The 14,491-nt window shown below is 42.6% G+C and overlaps 1 protein-coding gene across 1 annotated transcript in view; it reads left to right on the forward strand.

Moving 5' to 3' along the window:
* The window catches only part of astn1 (astrotactin 1), a 2,752,121-nt gene that overhangs the window by 1,302,976 nt on the left and 1,434,654 nt on the right, over nucleotides 1–14,491 (forward strand). The window contains exon 10 of the mRNA XM_041207794.1: nucleotides 9,454–9,538. Within this exon, the coding sequence (XP_041063728.1) occupies nucleotides 9,454–9,538 (85 nt within the window). The remainder of the gene's footprint in view (nucleotides 1–9,453; nucleotides 9,539–14,491) is intronic.

Here is a 14,491-nt window from a genome sequence, read left to right on the forward strand (position 1 = left end):
CCCCACGGGACCAACACTTAATATTGGAACAAAGTTTCACCACAATTTGTACTTAATACAGTTTCATTCTTGGTAAAACTGAATAACTAATAAAATACAGTTGGGTACTGACTGGAGAGAATCATTACAAACTGTGTTGTGATAAATTTCTGCAGCAACAGGGATACAAATATAGTCAGTAAATGATAGAGAATCATTTCAAGGAGCCCGCAGACAGGCAGACATGGTTGCAGTCACAGTTTGGTCAAAGTGTTAGAAGAAGGTTGTTAGACATCACATGTATTTTCAATTGAATGCTACTTCAAGGGAATACAGTACAGTGTTTGTTAATGTATTTGAGTTCAAGTTGGTGATATGCTGCAGATCTGCATCCTGCTGGTTCAATTACAACATTCACATACCATTTTGTTCAGCACAAGCTTTTGCTTATCAAGGTGAGGAACGTTGGTATCGTAGAACAAAAAAAAACCTACTGCAACCAGTGCCAAAGTCAAACATCTGCAGTTTAGGTTAATTACAATTTGTGTTAGAGGCAATATGAGTCACTGTCTAGACAGCCCCAGCAATGTGCTTGAACTTGTGGCAATTTCCACAGCCCTAGTCAGATATCTCAATGGAATCTTTGATTAAGGCTGCCCAATTAATGCAGAATTATGAACAGTTTTGAAATATGAAAAAAAACAGAGCAAACAAGAGTTATATTTCATCAGTCAGCCCGCATCTGGGAACACAGAAATTTCAGGGCTTAAATACCAACCAAAAGTCTCTTCCCCCAGTCCCACTATAACTAGACATAAGAACATAAGAAATAGGAGCAGGCGTAGGCCAATCAGCCCTTCAAGCCCACTCCACCATTCAATGAGATCATGCCTAATCTTGTACTTCAACACCATTTTCCTGCATTATCCCCGTATCTCTTGATGTTTTTAATATGTAGAAATCTATCAATCTCAGCCTTGAACACACTCAGTAACTGAGCCTCCACAGTCCTCTGGGACAGTGAATTCCAAAGATTCACCACACTCTGAGTGAAGAAATTTCTTCCCATCTCAGTCCTAAATGGCCTGCCCCTTCTTCTGAGACTGTGTCCACTGGTTCTAGACCCCCCCACCCCAGCCAGGAGAAACATCCTTCCTGCATCTACCCTGTTGAGCCCTGTAAGAATTTTGTATGTTTGAATGAGATCACCTCTCATTCTTCTAAGTTCCAGAGAATAAAGGCCCAGTCTATTTAATGTTTAGTCATTGGGAAATCCTTCCATCCCAGGAATTAATTTTGTGAACCTTCTTTGCACTCTGTCTATGACAAGTACATATTTCCTTTGGTAAGGAGATCAAAACTGCACACAATACTCCAGGTGCAGTCTCGCCAAGGCCCTACATAATTGTAGTAAGGCTTCTTTACTCCTACACTCAATAATGAAGGCCAACATACCATTTGCCTTCTTAATTGCTTGCTGTATCTGCATGTTTCAGAGACTCGTGAACAAGGATATCCAAGTCCCTTTGAAGTACAACAATTCCCAGCCTCTCATCATTTAAGAAATACTTTATATTTCTGTTTTTCCTACTGTATATGTGTTTTTAGTACCAAAGTGGAAAACCTCATATTTATCCACATTGTATTCCATCTGCCAACTTTTTTCCACTTGCTTAGCCTCTCCAAATTCCCTTGAAGCATCTTTGCATCCTCCTCACAACTCACACTTACACCTAGTTTTGTCTCATCTGCAAGTTTGGAAATATTACATTTAATCCCCACACTCAAATCATTGATATAGATTGTGAACAGCTGGAGCCCAAACACTGATACTTGCGGTACCCCACTAGTGACAGCCTGCCAACCTGAAAATGACTCAATTATTCCTACTCTCTGTTTTCTGTGCGTTAGTCAGTTCTCAATCCATGCCCACATATTCCCCCCATCTCATGTCTTCTAATTTTGCTTACGAACCCCTTGCGTGTGACCTTATCAAAAGCTTTCTGAAAATCTAAATATACCACATCCACCAGTTCCCCCTTATCTATTCTGTACTTACACCCTCAAAATACTCCAAGATATTTGTTAAATATGATTTCCCTTTCATAAATCTATGTTGACTCTGCCCAATCCTACCATTATTTTCTAAGTGTCCTGTTATCACACCCTTTATTATAGATTCTAGCATTTTTGCTACTATGGATGCCAGGCTAACAGGTCTATAGTTTCCTGGTTCCTCTCTCCCTCCTTTCTCTAATAGCAGGGTTACATCTGCCACCTTCCAATCTGCAGGAACCGTTGCAGAGTCTATAGAATTTTGAAAGATGACCACTGACACATCTACTGCCTCTGAAGCCACCTCTTTCAACACTCTGGGATGCTGATCGCCAGGTCCAGGGGGTTTAATCTCTCTAGTACTGTTCTTTCATTAATATTAATATCTTTAATTTCCTCATTTACACTAGTCCCTTTATTCTCCATTATTTTTGGGAGGCTTTTAGTATTTTCCTCTGTGAAGACAGACACCATCAGTGGGATCTTCCAGTCCCACCCGCCAGTGGGATTTACTTGTCAGATATGCAGCAGCTGTGCTTCCTTTATGCTTGCCCTCATTCACATTCTCACGTAGCTCTCTGCTGAAGCTCAACTGGAGTGACTATATTGTAAAGCCAGTGACTCTTGCAGTCTCTTGTTCAAGTGCAAAAAAAGGCAATGGCTCCAATGGAAACCTCTCAAAGAAATCTTCCTCTTTTCTATCAGCTCTGACTGCATTTCAATGTTTTGACCCAGAAGGAAAAAACAGTAAAAATTGGAAAATAAGAACACTGGTCCGAACTGGTCTTGTCTACCTTAAAGAGGAACACCAGTAAAAACTGGGAAACAAGAGTATTGGTCCAAACTGACTTTCCCTTCTGGGGAGCACAAGCAGTTTGAGGGTTCCCACTGAACTGGGCCCCTGAGGGCAGCCCTGGGCTCCTCCCACACTGACTCTGTCCCCTCCTGTCCAAACTATTTTCCACTTATGATTTGTTCGTGCTTGCAAAATGGTGGTGATAAGATTATATTTTGAGACCAGCTTCAGCCCTCCCTCTGTGAGTGATCATGCACCTCTGATCTTCCTTGAACCCCATGTTGTGCAGGTGGAGTGCACGCCCGTTATTCTCCAGCCTCCCCCGGTAATCCTGGGTCCTACTGTAATTGTGGTTGACATTCCAACCCTCCCACCTGACCTCGTAATGGTTGATGTCCCCATGTCCACTGTGGACTTCAACCCTCCCCATTCTGAGGCATGGTCACGTACAGAGGTGGTGATTTTGGCAGAATAGCAAAGTTTTGAAAAAGCCCCTCTGTTTTACGTTTTCCCCCTTTATAGGCTGCAGATGCCTCCCCTAACCTTCACCATCCCATCTACAGCCCAATTCCAAATCAGTCAAGACCATGGCCAGCGATGGTAAGATCTTGACTACACCCTGCACACCAAGCTGTACCTTATCCTAATTAAGTACACAGCCCTTACTCCTCCCTGGAGCAGGACCATGACATGTGTGCCATACATAGCCCTGCGGCATGGCTAGCAAAGCCCTAGGACTGCATTTAATTTCTCACCCTGACGATAAAGTAATCTCATCCTCAGGACTGCCTTTAATCTCTCGCCCTGACTATAAAGTAATCTCAGCTCCAGGACTGCATTTAAGCTCTTGCCATGACTATAAAGTAATCTCAGCCCCAGGACTGCATTTAATCTCTCGCCATGATTACTTGACCCCAAACCAGGGACTATGACTGTCTTTCAATGAGCTTTCCCATTTCTCCTTTACTGCTGACAACACAGTGTCCCTTCTCCCACCCTCCCATGAGTTCCTGTGCAAGCCTTCCCTCTTCTGCTACACTAACACAAACCCCCCTCGTATTCTGGAGTCTGCGTACATCCCCTCCAATTTATGCATTTCTTTTCCCATTCTACCCTCTACTGTGTCTGTGTTCCAGTCTTTCATGTTGGGCTCCAGCTTCCCCACCCTCATTCTGCCCTCTGCCTGCCATCACTCCACACCACCCCCCCCGCCCCAACAACTCCAACCCTACCATTACCCATTGCCCCCCTGCCCCATGTCTCCTTCCTCCTTCCCACTATATCTCCAACCCCACTATTGTCCACTGACCCCATGTCTCTGTCTTCCTTTCCCCTCCCATCCCACAATCTCCCAGTGGCAATGTTGGTCTCTGACTCATCTGCAGCCCTTCCTGAGCCCCACAGAAGATACCCTCCCAGAGAATGGAGGAAGCCAGTGAGTGAAGCAACTCTACACCCCCACCAATGAACGTCTCACTGGTATTGGTGAGAACCTGGAGCAGCCTTGCTCCAGGTAGGCTTTGACAGTTGTACTCACCTCAAAGTCATGAGCAAAGTGAGGGTGGACAGCTGCATGCCACTTATTTCCAAATGTGTTCCAGACCAGTCTAATTTCCCACTGACGTGACACTCAGTTGGGAGGGGGCTACATGATTCTGGTGACTAGCATTTTTAATGAGCATTCATGGCATGGTAATGCATGCAAATGTCATTTACACCACGGATAAGTGGGAAGCTTGACCCGGCATCAGTCCACCTTCAAAGTGGTGAGGGGAAATTTCCAAACTGTTTTCCCGCTGCAGGGTTCTGATTTTTGGCCTCTCCAAATTTTCTGGTCCCGGCCACCATAAAACCTGCCATTGGCTGGAGGGGAAGTTCTGCTCTATGTCTTGATTTTAGAACTAAAGTCATCTCTCACTAGAGTACTAATGCCATCTATAATTAACAGAGCTACCCCACCACCTTTTCCCCAGCTTCCTGTCCTTCCTGAATGTCACATACTCTACGATATTCAGGTCCCATCTTTGGTTTCCTTGTAGCCATGCCTCTATAATGGCTATCAGGTCAAATATATGAATTTCTATTTGAGCTGACAATTATCTGTTTGATTGCGAATGCTGTGGGCATTCAGGTACAGAGCCAATAACTCAGTTTTTTTTCTGATTATCAATACCTTTATTGTTACGTTGACCTATTGCCTTGTGATTTCCCTTTAATTTACTCAATCTTCCCCTAAAAAGTCCCTTACCACTCCTATTTAGTTTAAGGTCCACTCTACTTCCCAAACACTGGTCCCAGCATGGTTCAGGTGAGCTCCGACCCAACGCTACTTTCCACAATACTGGTGCCAGCGCCCCATGAGCCAGAACCCACTTTTCTCATACCAGTCTTTGAGCCGTGCATTCATCTCACTAATCTTATTTACCCTACGTCGTTTAGCACATGGCTCAGGTAATAATCCAGAGATTATTACTTTTGAGATACTGCTTTTCAATTTGGTGCCTAGCTCCTCATACTCTCTATTCATAACCTCTTTCCTAGTTTTACCTATGTCATTGGTACTTGCATGGACCACGACAACTGGATTTTTCCCATCCCACTGCAAGTTCCTCTCCAGTCCTGAGCAGATATCCTGAACCCTGGCACCAAGCAGGCAACACAGCCTTCTGAATTCTCGCTGTCAGCTGCAGAGAACAGTGCCTATCCCCAAGACTGTACTGTCCATTCTACCGCTACATTCCTTTGAACTCCAACCCCACCCTGCTGAACATGAATGGATTCCTGTACCATGGTGCCATGGTCAGCCTGCTCATAGCCCTCACACTTGTCCATGCAAGCCACAAGAGCCTCACACTTGTTGCTTAGCTTCTTGATCCCCTTACCTGCCTATCTTGCAGTCCCACTGCCCTGTCCCTGACCACTGACCACTGACCAAATCAGATAACACTTCCTAAGGGGTGTAACTGCCTTCTGGAACAAAATGTTGATGTAACATTCCCCCTTTTGATGCGTTGTACTGTCTGCAGCTCAGTCTCCAGCTCAGCAACTCTGAGCCAAAAATCCTCAAGACGCAGACACATACCACAGATGTGGTTGCCATTGATTGCAATGGCATTCAGGAGTTCTCACTTGCTGCAGCCATGACACATCACACATCCTGTCATCTTTATTCTGTTAATTAAATTTAGTTTTATTAATTAATGTAGAATTCCCCTCTTCACCAAACTCCCCCACTTACCAAACTCCTGGCTTCACACTCTCTCTCTTCAGGTAAGCATCACTCAGAAGCCCTTGTATTTATACATTCTGAAAAACAATGATGAGCCAAGCCCTGCTAAAGCTCAGAAATCAGTTTAAGATAACTACCTAATTAACTAGCTACGGCTGCTCTCAGAGAGCATGTATATCACTGTTTAAGACTGGAATAAACTTACTTCTTAATTTACCTCATTACTTAAATTGTAAATTTTAGTGCATTGCTATTTTTTTTTATAAAAAACTAGTCTTTAGAGAGAAATTAACCCTTAAAGCTCCCTCACTTACCAAACTCCCAACTTCACATGCTGTGCAACTGTATGTTTGAGCTACATTGTTGTGTGAAACTAGGGGATACATTCTGCTAGATGCAAGGTAACTCGATTTTTATCTTATATTTTGGTTGACTCAGTGCTTAGTCACTGAATCATGTAATCAGCACACCTCTATTATTTTCTTAACAGTGAAGCTTTCTGCTAGGAAGGGAATTGGGGTCAGAATCTGTTAAGTTTAATAATGCTACTTTGGTAGATACAATCCATTGAAAAGGTGACATGCACACGCTGTCTATTCTGATCCCAACCAAGTGACAACTGTTCTGTTTCAGTGATGAAAGGAGCAGTTGACAAATGCAGTTTTCTTTTTAATGATAGGATCCTCGTGACAAAAATGTTTTGTTTAATTGAATATTTTGTCCGGTTCAAGGTGCTTTGAAGGGTCTGATATTATATGTGGGTGATATTTGGAAATAGTTGAGCTGTATTGACTGTACTTCAAATGGAGCCAGACACAATTTTAATCAAAATGCTTGATACTTCCGCTCCAGCAAAAGCATTAGGAATGATAGCCTCTATAAATAAAAGTGGCAGAAGAGCAGCTTCTACCATCTTGCTTTAGCATCCTCGTTTACTGCCATTACAAAACTTTTACTTATAATGATCATTACTGTAAGTAGATGAATACAGTACTCAGTACTGTACAGTACAGTAATTGTGCAGCCCAAAATGACTGCAGAAGGTATATTGGAGACTGGTGGTTTAGTTAAATTAGAGGAGGGAAACACTGGGTCTATTAGTGCCTGCCTTTTGGGCACTATGTGTGTTCTTAGACCCCAAAATGCCTTCTGCAGCATGCAAACACACTTGTGGAATGGATTAAATTGCCACATTGCTGAAGGCTTTAGCACATATGCAGTGAATGTCCACTGGAAGTGTGCAAAGCATATGTCAATCAGCATGCAGCACGAGTTGGAAAATGAACAGAGACTACACAGAGCTGGGCAAACTTCTAGAAGAGGGATGAGGAGGAAAGGGAGAAGGGCTCTCAGCCAGATTGTATCTGGATTTTTAGGAAACCATCTCCTACTTCAGCAAGATGTCTGCACATCATAACAGACATCTTCACTCATATGCCCCTCCCCCCAACCACCTAGTGCAATCACAAGTCTAATCTCAGAGCAGGGCAATGCCCAAATTTCCAGTGGCTGTGAAAGTGAGTGTGGTGATGAATCTAGGGTGGAGCAGGAGACTTATGCAATACTGTTTGCTGCCCTCTGTTGCATGAGGGAGGTCACTGAGACTGTATGTTCAGTTAGAGATAATTACATTTCAGTCTCTCTTGCCAGAGACAAGCAGGTGGAGCATGCATGTGGCTTTGCTAGAACTGCAGCATTTGCAGTATGGCACGTCAACTCTACCCTATACTGGAAACAAAAGGAATTTCAATCCCTTAAGATCCAGCTGGTTGTGGCCATAAGCAGAGAATAATGCAGGTCAATACCCAGTGTCCTGGCAGCAGTCATGATGCTTTCACTCTTTGGTAGTCCACTATACCAGTTGCATTTGAACCAGTACAGCAAACCAAAAGGGTGGCTCCATAGCGACATTACATCACTGATGACTCCAGTGCACACCCATGCACACATGAGAGATTCACTCTCCATGAAGCCGCTTTCTCTCCCCAGTGGGCAGCACATCAGCAATCCCAGAAACCCACTGGAGGACAGATTGCTGGACTGATAACCTCTGATGGCCTCTTAGCATCTGTAATCTGAAGCCATGAGCCTGAGTTTCCACTGCAGTACTCAGACATTGACTGTTTAGTGCTTGTGCTGCAGTGGAAACTATGACATTGGCCATCAGATGCTGCATCTCTATTGGTTTCACAAGTGTCTGAATGGAGTTTGCCACCACCACCTCCATGCTGGAGAGGATCGGCCCTAAGCTCTGTGCAAAGCTCCATGCCAAGTTGGTACTTCCATTCTCCCTGACATTGACCAGGCTTTCTGGGAGGCCTCCCAATACACCAAGTATTTTGCTATGCCTACCGATCAGCTTTCTTCTGCAGTTCTGTGTGACTGACTCACAAACTGGCCCTTGCATTATCTTTTCCCTCTTCCCTGGCTGCAGCCCATTCATGCCCCGTGCCTCACCTTGTACAGATCCTGCCTCTAATCTATCCTTTAAAATACATGTAGTGCAGCTAGTGGCTGAGAGTGTGAAATCAAGTGATGGTGCTATATCTTTTGCATCATTCTATTGTTGATATTAGTCCACTGCCCTGGTAAACCACTTTGTATCAGAAAGAACAATGGCACAAGCTTAAGGCTATGGCACGATGACAGGGGTGGGACAGTAAGAGGTGCATGCTTACACCATCAGCAGCTTGTAAATCAGAAGAAATTGTGGGATGGGGGGGCAAGTAAGAAGTGAGAAAGAGGGTTAGGTGTGAGGAAACCGTCATCATCAATGGTTTCAGCCTTGTCACTTGACACAGCTTCAGCAAAGGGTGTCCTAATAATGGCCAGCACTGTCTCCTCCATTGGTGGCTAGGGACACACAGGTCCTATATGAAGGAATCTGAGTTCTGATGAAGAGTTGTTAACCTGATATGTTAACTCTGCTTCTCTCTCCGCAGATACAGCCAGACCTACTATGTATTCCCAACATTTTCTGTATTAATTTAAGCAGAGCGGGTTAGCTTTAAGTAGTACTGAGAAGTAATGATTTCTGGCCCCCTCCACTGTTTTAATCAACAGTGTGGTTGATGCTGGCTACATGCAGCAATCATTCAAATGAGCAAGCACCATGAAGATGGCATGCTGCCTGCATTACATTGAATAAGCGGGGGTTAATTGCGCATTGCAATTCCCTGCCCATTTTCAGGGGCTATCCAATTTAGCTCCCAACATTTCTTGCTGCTAATCCCATTTTTATTGAATTACCTGAAATAATAAGATACAGCTAAATGACAGTTGCTCTTTTGTGTCGTGATGCCAGCTGGAAAGGCTGATTTTGTGGTGTAGGAAAATCATGGGTCTTGTTTTAATCTGCTCAGTCGAGTTACTGATCTCACTTTATTTTCTACAGGTGAGTGTGGCTGCCAGGAGGGATATACAAAAGATCCTGTCCACAAGCATCTCTGCATCAGAAATGATTGGGGGATAAACCAAGGGTGAGTGTACATACTTTTCACACATCCCTACACCTAGTCTCCTTTGCCATCACATCCAAATGTCTACTGGGTGGCGACAAATATTACTGTACGTACCAATTATTGCCCTGTGCTCACCATTTATCAGTGACAAAACTTTTGCTGGCTCTGCTCCTGCAGATGTGTACGTATTTAACTGTGTGCCAAACAACGTTTCAGCTACTTTTTTAAGCTGCTTTTATGTTTGCTCTAAGATCCCTGCTAACAATACCAGCGCCCAGTAGCCATGTTTTGCACAGCTAACCGTATCCCTGAAAGTGGATTTTCAGGATTGAAGAGCATCAATATGAAATATCCTGAGAAAACATATATTGCCTCTCCATCATACCCAAGTAACACTCTCTGCTGCAGTGTAGCCATTGTCTCCTATAATTGTTGCAATCCAGTTACATGAAGGTATCATAAGTATCAGGCATGGCTCACTTGGTAGCACTCTTACCCCTGAGTCATAAGGCTCCATGACAAGTCCCACTCCAGGGGTTAAGCACAAAAATCATTGTTGACAATTTCCTGCAATACTAAAGGAGTTGCACTGTTGGTTGTGCCGTCTTCCACATAAGGCTTTAAGCAGAGGTCACCTTGATTGGCTGTCCTTCCCTCCCCCCATTCCATCCCTGAAGGCAGAATGGAGCCAGAGAAATGCATAAAATGTTGTGCCCATCCACCTCCATTGCAGGCTAAAAATTCAGCCCTTGGCCTTTATTTGACTGATGAATCCTAGGTGTGATCTGGAGTTCAATGCAGCAATAAGAACAACACAAAGGGACAAATAGTCTTAAGGTTTGCTGCCAGTATTATCAACAGGCTGAAATATAGTGCAATGATTTGAATATATTCCAAGTTCTGATCATCAGTACACTTTGGCAAGGAGTTGAAGACTGATTAGACATGAGACAATGGTGCAGCTGTTTGGCCTTTCCTCAATTATTCATTGTTGTAAGTGCATGTCAGTCATTGGTTCAATACATTATCAGGATTTGAGGTAAAATACCAACAAATAAAGTAGAAGGGAGTATGTAACAGATGCCTGTTCAGTCAGATTATATATATATATATATATATATATATATATAAAATCTGTATATGATACACTTTGACAAAGGTTTAAAGGAGTTTTTTTAGTGCATTATCCCTCAACATGATCTAATACAATGTTCCACACTGAGAGCCAGAAAGACTGATTGACACATTGGCATCCATTGAGACACAAAGCTCATTAATACATTGCCTCTGAGCATTTATATCTATAGACTGTAATTGAGGTCAGCAGTAGCCAAAATAGTTAATCTCCATGGATGAAAGTTAGTCAAATGTCAGTAGCCGGAAAATAACATCAGCATTGATTTTTCAGATTGTTCTGCTGTCAGAAGAGTGAATGAAAGAACAACAGGGAACTAAAAGCCTCTGCTGTTGGTAATTCTTTTAAATTAATAAAGGCACCAACAGTCAGAGGTTTCTAGTTACCTCGGGCTCTGCACTCTTTATATAGAAGTACATAACCCAACTGGTCTATTCCAGTGCTTATACACCACTCAATCCTATTTTCACCCAACTTCAGCTAACCCTACCACAGATCTTTCTATTTCTTTCTCCCAGATGTATTTAGAGTACCTTTCCCTTAAATGTGTCTACGCTATTTGCTTCAACTACTCTATGTGGTAACAAGTTCCACATTCTAACAACTCTTTAGGTCAAGTTCCCCTGAATTCCTTATTAGTGTTATTAGTAACTATCTTATATTTATGCCTTCTAATTTTAGGCTATGTGAACAAGTGTAAACTTCTTCTCTATGGCTATCCTATCAGACCATCTTTATCATGTTAACAACCCCATTAGGCCACCCATCAGCTTTCTGTTTTCTAAGCAAGACCCACCCTGTTCAGTCATGGATGCATTTAAGGGGAACCACTATCATACAAAGCAGAAAGGAATAAGGGATTATGCTGAAAGTATTAAGTGAAGAAGCATGGGAGGAGACCCGTGTGGAGTACTGTATGTGGGCCAGTTGGGTTGAATGCCCTTTTCTGTGCTGCACCTTCTATGCAATTATGTGTTCCCTTTCAGTTCCAGGCTGTTCAGATTTCCTGCCCCAATAAATCTTTCAATGTTTCTGTAGAAGTTGTATGGAAGACAAAGCGTAAACAATAACACCAGCACAGTGGAAAGAACCTCTGACCACAATTAATGTTTTTTCTTATCAAGCTGTTATTTGACTAGTACCTAAAGCCAAAAAAAAAACAACTCACCCGTAGTCTGTATTGGCTAATCAGCCCACTACAACAGAGTTGGGGATTCTTTTTAGTTTCCAAGATAACCCAGAATAATGCCATGTTCTTGGATGTTAGGGTTTAGTATACCATACACAGCAGTATCTTCTAGTATTAGATGCTGCCATTCCTAGCTCACCCTCTCCCCAAAATATCTTGCTGCTAAGTCCTTACCAGTTGGCACCAAGAACATGAGTCTTATAGTAACGAGGCCTAGCCCTCTAAATCGGGTGGCAGACTGACACTATCATGTGGCAGACCAGTCCATTTCACCAGTTGGCTTGCTCGATAACTAAAATCTACTGTCTGTAGTAATCAATATGCATGCAATAAATTATAATTCCCCGTGTGTTTGCATTTTTTCCAGATAACCCATGTACACCCAAACCTACGCATTCCTCCGTGTTAAAATTCCACCCATCCACCCACATTACCCTCACTCGATTTTAAAAGTCATTGTATAATAATTACTAATAGAAACTCTCTACCCTCTCTAATTAAGGATTGTTAAGACCAATTACAGTGCTATGTTCTCTCCATCGATAAATGCAGTCAGCAGGCAAAAGTACTGGACAAAGATTAAATCTAGAGACACCTTGATCTTTGTAGGTCAGAAACTCACTAACACAAGCAGGTGAGCCAGCCAGAGAATGAATGAAATTTCTCTTCACATTGAAGCTCGAATAATGAGTTCTGAGACATCCTGTTCTTGCTGAACACATATACCAATTTTTTCAGCAATTATCTGCTGGATAGCAATCCTGTGTGGGACACGTGGTTGGTTTTCTCTTATCTAATCCTAATGACGAATTAAATTGCAAATCTTTTTTGCTATGCTGGCTGACAAGCCAATTCAGTGCACAATAAGAAATGAAGTTGGATTTTATTGTGGTCAGTTTGGTTGAGTTCTACAATGAGTTGTATCATTATCAAACAAGTCATTGGGAAAACCCTTGATTAAACTATAGCCACGTTCCAGGATGGTATAGCTATGTCATTTTGTTTCTTGCTGGGTACTAGTCCAGTTCTTTCAGATTAACAAATCTACTTGTGTCTGATTGACTGATGCCCCTTTAATTGGAAATGATATCTGTTTCCAACAGCTATCTATGGGACCACATTTGTATCTCTCCTCTTCGTAGAAAGAGTAAGATTCCTCTAGAGCCAATATAATCAATTGTGAAGAAATTTCCTTCCGTTTTAAATTCCTGCTAGGTTATAGGATGTTAAAGAAGATCTAGTCAAATCCATTGAAACTTTTTTTAGATGCCCAATAGAAAACCTGAATTAAGACACTCTCATTTTTGATGAGAAGGCTGTGGGCTTGAGTTTAATACCAGAAACCTGAGCTCAACCTAGTCTGACATCCAATCCCTGAGCTAGTGATATGCCAGAGGTGATGTGCTTTCACTAAAGTGTCAAACTGAGTTTAGACGGTTCACTTGGAATGCTGAAGATCTGTTGCCACTATTAAATATCAACATTGTTCACTCAATCAACACTATTATAAATAGTTAATCTGCATCTACCTATCAGTGCTGTTTTTGGATCTTAGTTTGCATAAAATGGTTGCTAGAAAGGTAGACCTAACAACAGCCATTACATTTCATTGTATGACCATTGGTCCTGAGAGCTGAAGAGTTGATAAACTATTAAACCTATAACCAGGAACCAGGATTTTTAGCTTGTCAGGCGGGTGCAGCAGGCCCAAGAGTGGTCACAAAGCAATTAATGGCCAGCCAGCATGAAATGCACAGTGCAGCGCTGCCCGGGTGGGGGCAGGAGGAGGGCAAGCAGAGAAGTTCGTACATGCACGCGAGTGTGCACAATGAGAGCTCCCTGAGGCACAGAGCTGCTTCAAGGAGCTGGAGATTTAAAAACACAAAAATAAAAAAATTACCACTGTTAAAAGCATGTCCCCTCATGTGACTCTCTGTCACATGAGCAGGGACATGCCATTGAATGAAATTAATTTTTTTTATTATCATTAATTTCTGTCGGAAACCTCATCCCACCCGTGGATGAGGTTTCCTAAAAAAATCCAAAGTCTGCAAGTTCATGAGGTGGGACGGGCAGAGAAAGGTTTCAGGCAATTATTACTTTAATGGCCTTAATAGGCCTGTTAATTGTCAGTGAGCGCACTGCCGACTCCCGTGAGCACCCGCTGACTGAAATATCGTGTGAGTCCACGATGACATTGGGACTCCCGACACAATGGTGCATCGTTTCGCGCTCGAGCGGGTCAGGCACGCACCTGCTCACTCAGCGCAAATTTCTGCCCGATATGTAAGGTGTGCAAACCTATATATTTAATTGGGTTTTAGGCACAATCAAAACACTTACAAAGTTATAAAACAGGTGGTTTTTCATATTGAACCAGAGGTTAAAAACAGTACTGAAACTGGGAACAAGAATAGAGTAAAAAAAAAGAACGATATATACCAACCTAGAAAACTAGCAAAATGAAACTACAAACAACTTCAGAAAATAATAACATAACCTGCAAAAAGCTACAACTTGATGAAAGCACTGAATGTGACTGTGGCACAGATAGTCCTCATTTCATCTGGAGAAACTATGAGGATCTCAGGATAGAAGTTGGAACTCTTGTGTTGCCAAACCTGAACACCTATTTAGCCACAGTGAC

This window comes from Carcharodon carcharias, chromosome 16 (assembly GCF_017639515.1).
Source record: "Carcharodon carcharias isolate sCarCar2 chromosome 16, sCarCar2.pri, whole genome shotgun sequence".
Classification (NCBI taxonomy): Eukaryota; Metazoa; Chordata; class Chondrichthyes; order Lamniformes; family Lamnidae; genus Carcharodon; species Carcharodon carcharias.